Source organism: Prinia subflava, chromosome 29 (assembly GCF_021018805.1).
Source record: "Prinia subflava isolate CZ2003 ecotype Zambia chromosome 29, Cam_Psub_1.2, whole genome shotgun sequence".
NCBI lineage: Eukaryota > Metazoa > Chordata > Aves > Passeriformes > Cisticolidae > Prinia > Prinia subflava.
In genome coordinates this window covers 1,404,725-1,412,756 of record NC_086275.1, presented here as the reverse complement: position 1 = coordinate 1,412,756, position 8,032 = coordinate 1,404,725, and the positions used below count along the sequence as shown (strand labels likewise).

At 65.3% G+C, this 8,032-nt stretch overlaps 1 protein-coding gene across 1 annotated transcript; it reads left to right on the top strand.

The window, feature by feature from the left end:
• Positions 1 to 1,680: 1,680 nt before the first annotated feature.
• LOC134562650 (dual specificity protein phosphatase 26-like) lies at positions 1,681 to 7,336 on the top strand. The gene is made up of 4 exons (XM_063420144.1): positions 1,681 to 2,121; positions 4,839 to 5,112; positions 5,953 to 6,161; positions 6,759 to 7,336. Exons 2-4 carry the CDS (start codon positions 4,934 to 4,936, stop codon positions 6,956 to 6,958), a joined length of 588 nt encoding a protein of 195 aa, XP_063276214.1. The 5' UTR covers positions 1,681 to 2,121; positions 4,839 to 4,933; the 3' UTR covers positions 6,959 to 7,336.
• Positions 7,337 to 8,032: the final 696 nt, after the last annotated feature.

The window sequence follows — 8,032 nt, the reverse complement described above, 5'->3', positions numbered from 1 at the left end:
CTGGCAGGGACAGGAGGTGGCAGGGCCCCTGGACATTCCTGTGACCTGTCCTGCAGCTGGCAGGGACAGGAGGTGACAGGGCCCCTGGACATTCCTGTGACCTGTCCTGCAGCTTCCCCGAGGGAACAGCTCCGAGGAAACGCTGCCAGGAGGAGGCAGAGATCTGGGCTGGCCTTTAAATCCTTCCCTGTGCCTCAGGGATTTGTTCTCGGGGGGGATTTTCCTTGCCAGGCCCTTCAGGAGCTGCTCAGGGGCACAGCAGGGAGGAGGTGACAGTGACACAGAGCCCAGGGGCTGGGACAGAGCAGGGAGCAGGGGACAGTGACACCGAGCCCAGGGGCTGGGAGCAGGTGACAGTGACACAGAGCCCAGGGGCTGGGACAGAGTAGGGAGCAGGTGACAGTGACACCGAGCCCAGGGGCTGGGAGCAGGTGACAGTGACACAGAGCCCCGGGGCTGGCCCAGCTCCAGGCTCTGCCTCGTGACTCCAAGGGCAGCAGCTCCAGGAGCTTCTCCGAGCGGATAAATCGGGGAACGGGGGGAGCAGAGGGCTCTGGGCCGTGCCTGAGCACAGAAATCCCCGATCTTTTCCTGGGTGCAGCTGAAATTTATCCGAGGAGCCCTCGTGGCTGTGCCGGGCCCTCCTGGCAGCTCCTCGGAGCGATCCTGGCGTTGTCACTGGAGGCAACGCTCTGCAGAACACTCATCCACCTCCTTTTCTGCCGTGTTGTGGGTTTTTTCTTTTATTTTAAATTCACATTTAACCTCCTGTGCCGGGGCTTGCAGGTGTTTGTGTTCAGAGACGTTTTCCACCCTGCTGGGCAGGCGATTCCCTGCGGAGGGCCGGGGCTCTGCTGGCTGCGCTGAAGTGTCTGACAGAGCTCAGGGATTCCCACCCAGCGCCCGATTTTTGGGGAGTGTGGCCGGGCAGGAGTGAAAACTCGGTTTTTCTGCAGGTAGGGATCACCAGCCGCATTTCCCAGCGTTCAGGACGGGTTTTTCCCAAGCTGGAAAATCCCACGGGCTCAGTGAGGACGGAGAAGCAGCCCCCGCCCAGGAACCCCCTGCTCAATCCTGGGATAATCCCGGGATTATATCCCAGGATAAACACGGGTCAACTGCAAAAAAAACCACAAACAAACAAAAACAAAAGGAGAAATTGCCGGGCTTCAATCGAGCAGGACTGGGGGAGGGCCCGCCGTAAATCCGGGGATGTTCAGCCTGAATAATTCATTTCCATTCTCCCTCGGTTGTTTTTCCCACCACACTCCCACTTCCCGATCTGAGTCAAACTTTTCTCCGGGAAGGCAGCGCTTCAAAGGGAAAGGGAGCAGATTCCGCCTGGAAAATGTTTAACTGAAACATTGCAGCACTTGTGAAACGAATGGTGGCGTTTAGAAGCTGTCAAAACAACAACAAAAAAGCTTCAGTCGTGAGCGAGTCCCCTCTTTTTTTCTTTTTTTTTTTTTTTTTTTTTTTTTTTTTTTTTTTTTTTTAATTTTTTTTTTATGTAGGGTTTTTTTCCCCCAGGGGAAAAAAAATATTCCCTGACTTCGACAGGAAATTGTAAATTGTCTTAATTTGGAATGGAACCATGGAACCACAGAACGAGGTGATCTTTAAGGTCCTTTCCGAGCCAAGCCACTCTGATTTGACATCCCCACATCAGCCCAAGGTTTATTTTCTTTGCAAACGGAGAAAACCTCAGCGAGCCCTGGATGCACAAAGGGAGGGGGAGGACGAGGCCAGCTGGAAAAAAATAAAAACCACAGAAAAACCTCGCCTGGAGACGGCTGCAGCTCCCCGGGGAGGGAATTCACGTTCTCAGCGCCGCTTTGGCAGCGTTTCCTCCTCTCGGCGGCTCCGGGAGGAGCGGAGGGGGACGGGCGCTGCCCGCGCTCTGGGGACGCTGCTGTTGTCGCTGTCGCTGCCGCGCGTGTCCCGCGGTCCCCTCCGCGCCCAGCCTGGCATAAACAACGCTGCCTCTGGCCATGTCATGCCTTAAAATAGATGTTCCTACATCAGCCTCTCTCCAGCGGCGGCGGCAGCAGCGAGACGCGGACATGGCCGACTGGAGCTGATCCCGCTCCGATCCTGCCCCGGCTCCCGGCGCTCGCCAAGGTACGCGCGGGGCTGGCCCGGCGCTCCCCGCCCTCCCGGGCTGGCCCGGAGCCTCGGCTCGGCTCCCTCCTGCGTCCCATGGGACCATCCCTGCATCCCGCACCGCTCCCTGCATCCCATGGGATCATTCCCTGCATCCTGCACCTCTCCTGCATCCCATGGGATCGGTTCTGCATCCCCCGGGGTCATCCCTGCATCCTGCACCTCTCCCTGCATCCCCCGGGGTCATCCCTGAATCCTGCACTGCTCCCCGCTCCCCCCGGGCCCTTCCCCCACCCCAGAGGACAATCCCCCCACCCCCCGGGTCCTTCCCCTCCTTCCCCTCCCTCCGGGCCGGGCTCAGGGCGGGGGGAGCAGCACGCAGCCCCCGGCTCTGCCCCCAGCCAGGGCCCGGGAGGGGCCAGGGGCGCTCGGGGGCTGCTCCAGCCCCGGTGTGGGGCAGAGGCTCCTCCCTGAGCCCCCCGGGGCTGGCAGGGGGGTTCCAAGGGCTGTTCCAGCCCCGGTGTGGGTCACAGCCTCTCCCCCGAGCCCCCCGGGGCTGGGGGCGGCCGCAGCCCGGGCCGGGGGATTTGTGTTTTTCCAGCCCAGCCGTGGTAAGAGGGGCTGGAATTCCGCCCCTCCAGCCCTCCCCACGCTCCAGCCGCTCCCCAGCCCCGGCCAAGGTCACCCAGCGCCCGAGGGGCCGGGGGGGCTCTGCGGGGCCGGGGGGCTCTGCCGGGCCAGGGGGGCTCTGCCGGGCCGGGGGGGCTCTGCCGGGCCGGGGGGCTCTGCCGGACCGGGGGGACTCTGCCGGGCCGGGGGGCTCTGCCGGGCCCGGGTTCCCAGCCCGGAGGAGCCCAGGGGGGGTCGGAGCAGGGAGGACGCCCCGGCCCTGGGCTGAGCTGTGCTGGGGACAGCGGTGACACCCGGGCAGGGCTGGCAGCGCCCCGGGGTGCCCGGCAGGGTCTGACCGCCCCCCCGGGCAGGGAAGGGACAGGGGGACATCGCTGGGTCCCTCTGGGCTCCCCCCGAGCTCCCCCCTGCCCTTGCCTGTCTTGTCCTCCGCGGTGCCAAGAAATGCCCGGAGGCTCCGGGGGCTCCTTCCTCCCAGGAGGAGGGAGCCGAGGAGGGACAGGAGCCTCGGGGCTGTCCCCGAGGAGGAACAGGAGCCTCGGGGGTGTCCCCGAGGAGGGACAGGAGCCTCGGGGGTGTCCCCGAGGAGGGACAGGCGGTGCCCGGCCGGGCCGGTCCGAGGTCGCTGCGCCCCCCCAGCCCCAGCCGGGCTCCAGGGCGGCAGCAGCGGGGTGAGAAGGAGAATTCGTCCTCCCGAGGGAGGGGCAGCAGCGAAGGCAGAGCAAAAAGGCCTCTCGGGGCACATCTGGCAGCAGGAGCTGCGCGGGGGAGGGTCCTTGCAGATGTGCGACAGCAGTGCCAAGGTTTGGGAGCGGTGCCAAGGTTTGGGAGCGGGGCTGTGCCCTGCAGGACCTTCCTTATGCCCCCAGTTAACCCTTCCCCAGCCAGAGCAGCCGTAGGTGCCCCGGGGCAGCTGCAGGCCGGTGCCCACGGAGGGTTAACCCTGCCCCGCCCTCCCTGCAGGGTTTTGTGCCGCCCTGGAGGCGCTGGGCCCCGGCCAGGCTGCCTGGTGCCATCTGGAATCCTCCACCTGCTCGGGGCTTTTCCTCCCCGCTGCTGGGGCCGTGCCCGGGCCTGGCCGCCGCTCCTGGCAGCGCCAGCTCCGAGCTGGCACCGTCCCCTGGCAGCAGAGGTGGCCCCAGTGCAGGGCAGCATCTCCTGCCAAGGCGGCCTCGGCCCAAGGTGGCGGGGCTGGAGCGAGAGCCGGGCCCGTGGGGACGCGGGGCTCTGGCACAGCCGGAGCCTCTCCCCAGCCCCGGCACAGCCGGAGCCTCTCCCCAGCCCTGGCACAGCCGGAGCCTCTCCCCAGCCCTGGCACAGCCGGAGCCTCTCCCCAGCCCTGGCACAGCCGGAGCCTCTCCCCAGCCCTGGCACAGCCGGAGCCTCTCCCCAGCAGTTTTCCTTTTCCCTCCTGGGGGGGCTTTGGGGAATGCTGGGCTGGTGCTGGGCTGGCGCTGGGTGGGCAGCCCGGCACCAGCAGGGTGAGACCCAGCTGCTCTGGGCTGTGTCTGCAGCAGAGACCCCAAACTGCAGCTCCAGAGAACCCCAAAATCCCCGAGGCTGGGAAGGCCCTCCAGGACCATCGAACCCGAGCTGTGCCCGGTGCCCTCCTTGTCCCCAGCCCCGAGCACCGAGTGCCACCTCCAGCTGTTCCTTGGTGACTCCAACCCCCCTGGGCACTTCCAAGGCCTGAACATCCTTTCCATGGAGAAATTCCTGCTGCTGTCCCCCCCTGCCCCTCCCCTGGCCCAGCCTGGGGCCGTTCCCTCTCCTCCTGTCCCTGTTCCTGGAGCAGATCCCAAATCCCCCCGGCTGTCCCCTCCTGGCAGGGGCTGTGCAGAGCCACAGGGTCCCCCCTGAGCCTCCTTTGCTCCAGGCTGAGCCCCTTCCCAGCTCCCTCAGGAATTCTCCAGCCCCTTCCCAGCTCCCTCAGGAATTCTCCAGCCCCTTCCCAGCTCCCTCAGGAATTCTCCAGCCCCTTTCCAGCTCCCCCAGCCCCTCCTGGTGCTCCAGCCCCTTTCCCATCCCCATCCCTCCCCCGGACGCCCCCAGCCCCCGGTGAGGAGCCGTTTTCTCCTGACAGCCTCTCCCCTCCTTCCCCACAGGACCGTGGGTGGCAGCAGCAGCAGGAGCGACCCCCAGCCCCCCGCCCGGCCCCCGCCGCCCCCCCAGGCATGCCGTGTGGCTCTGGGCGGCTCCCATGGCGTTCCTGTCCAGGCTCTACAGGAACAGCGGCCGCTCCCCGAGCCGCGCCCCGCGGGACGAGCGCGGGGGCCGCCCCATCCTCAGCGTGTTCGAGCTGGAGCGGCTGCTCTACACCGGCAAAACCGCCTGCAACCACGCCGACGAGGTGTGGCCCGGCCTCTACCTGGGCGACCAGTGAGTGTGGCTGGGCCAGCGCCGGCCCCTCCGGCCCTGCCGGGGTCGGAGGTGACACATGGAGGTCGCGGGTCGTGTCCGGATTTGGGCGTTTGTCATTTCTTACCTCCTTACACACTCAGAGCCGTGAGCTCTGAGTAGCAAGGTAGAGAAAGGGGGTAAAATGGAGCGCCTCTGACTCTTTGCAGGGTTATTTAAGTGTTAATCACCCAATAACGAGGTGACACCCGTATTATTTGTATTTCTGACCCGATAATGACCGCCCAAGGCCCGCAATGCAGGCATTTTTCACCCGGTTACAAAAAACCACCCAAACCCATGAAAGGGAAGGAGGAGGCAGGGAGGTCACAGCTGGGCACAGCTGGGTTGTCCTCGAGCTCTGAAATTGCCTTAAATCCCCAAATCCTCAAAGATCCACCAGGTTTTTACACCCAGCTCTCTCAGCCAGAAACCCCCTCCCCAGAGGAACAGGCTGGATGAGAGCACTGTCCCCTCAGGTCACAGCTCCAGCCTGTGTCCCGAGCTCCTTCTGTTCATCCAGGACGGCCTTTCCACCGTGCTGGGACACTTCTGGCGGTCTGAGGTGTCCCCTCTGTGCTGTGCCCGTGTCCCTGCAGAGACTGAGCTGGGACAGAGGGGGAGGAGGTGACAGGGCTGTGCAGGGAGGGCGTGCACGGAGCCAGGGCCGTGAGATCTCCATAAACCCCAACAACCCCAAAAATCCTGCCGGGTTTTCACACCCAGCCCTCTCATCCTGAAACCCCCATCCAGGACGGCCTTCCTGGGTGTGCTGGGACACTTCTGGTGCCCTGAGGTGTCCCCTCCCCGCTGTGCCCGCAGGGACATCGCGTCCAACCGGCGGGAGCTGCTGGCGCTGCGCATCACCCACGTGCTGAACGCCTCGCACTGCCGCTGGCGCGGCGGCGCCGAGCTCTACGAGGGCACGGGCATCCGCTACCTGGGCATCGAGGCGCACGACTCGCCCTCCTTCGACATGAGCCCCTACTTCTACCCCGCCGCTGACTTCATCCACCAGGCCCTCAACGAAGGTCCCCGGGAGGAGACGGAGGAGGGGCAGGGGGAGCTGCCCTGGGGAGGAGGGGAGATGAGGGGGTGAAGGGTGCTGGGAAAGGAAGGTGGGGATGGTGTCACCTCGTGGGATCAGCTTGAGGGTGTCCCATGGATGGGATCACCCCAGTGGTGTCCCCTGGATGGGATCACCTCGAGGGTGACCCCTCATGGGATCACCCTGATGGTGTCCCCTGGATGGGATGACTCCAATGATGTCCCCTCACAGGATGACCCCAATAATGTCCCCTCACAGGATGACCCCAGTGGTGTCCCCTCACAGGATGACCCCAGTGGTGTCCCCTGATGTCATCACCCCCTCCCCAGAGGACCAGGCTGCATGAGAGCACTGTCCCCTCAGGCCACACCCCCAGCCTGTGTCCCGAGCTCCTTCTGGCCCTCTCCTGTCCCTTTTGGGCCACCAGGACACGCTGACCCCTTTGCCACGGGGTGACCTCGGTGCCTCACAGCCCCTCCTGCCCCGCCAGGTGCTGCCCACCTGAGCCCTGGCCCCGGGTGCTGGGTGGGTTTGGAATTTGGGTTTTCCCGGCCGTGACACCGCCGCTGTGTCCCCGCAGGGAGGATCCTGGTGCACTGCGCCGTCGGGGTCAGCAGGTCGGCCACCCTGGTCCTCGCCTACCTCATGATCCGCCACCACATGCCCCTGGTGGAAGCCATAAAGACGGTCAAGGACCACCGCGGGATCATCCCCAACCGCGGCTTCCTGCGCCAGCTGGTGGCCCTGGACAACGCCCTGCGCCTCAAGAGGAGCTCCTGAGGGGCTCCTGGGGGTCACCCGCAGTCCCCCCAGCTCCGGGGGTCCCCCGTGGGCCAGGCCAGGCCCCCCACCCTCAGTTCTGCCCCGGGGAGGCCCAGCCATGGCCCCTCCCCGCCCGCTCGCCCCGCGCCGCCTCCGGAGGGACCCGGCCCCGCGTCCTCCGTCACCCTGCGGCCTCCAGGGAGCCTTCAAGGCTTTGTCACCCGCCCTGGCCTCTGTGTCCCCCCCTGCCAGGACACTGCAGCTCTGTGTGTCCCCCGTGGTGTGTCCCGTGTGCTCGTGGTGAGGTCTGGGCTCAGGCCAGCTCCTGTCCTTGTGTTTGGGTGTTGTCCGTGCCTCGTGTCCCCCTGTGAAAATAAAGGCAGTGCTAAGGAAGAGCCTGGGCACGCCTCGTGGGCTTGGGGACAGCCCAGGCTGGCATCTGCCACAGCCCTGGGGGACAGAGCGGCACCCGAGCGCTCGGGGTCGAGATGGAGCCGAGTGCCCCCAAATTCTCAGTCCAGGGGTCAAACCTGAGCCCCCAATCTGTGCCCAAACCTGAGCCCCCACTCAGTGCCCAACCTCCAAAGTGGAGCCCCCAATCTGTGCCCAAAGCTGAGCCCCTGCTCACGTCCTGTCCTGGGGTTGCCCCCTCTTTTTCCCAGCAGTGGGGACAAAGGGGGGCTCCTGGCTGGATCAGAGCTGGGCTGGCAGTGGCAGGGTCACCCAGCCTGGCTGGCACAGGCTGGGATGAACTGGGATAACCCTGGGGACATCCCGGGGCTGGCACAGGCTGGGATGAACCAGGATAACCCTGGGGACATCCTGGGATTGGCACAGGCTGGGATGAACCGGGATAACCCTCGGGACACACCCCAGGCTGAGATGGAGCTGGGATGAACCGGGATAACCCTCGGGACACACCCCAGGCCCGGGACAGGTTGGGGATTCGATGTGGGGATGTGTGGGCCCGGATCAGGAGGAATCCCCGTCTCCACGGGTGTTTTGGGGACTGGGCTGAGCTCCCGGCTGTTTCCAGGCAGGATTTCCCAGCCGTGGCATTTCACAGCCGCCCTCAGGCTCGGTGTCACCTCC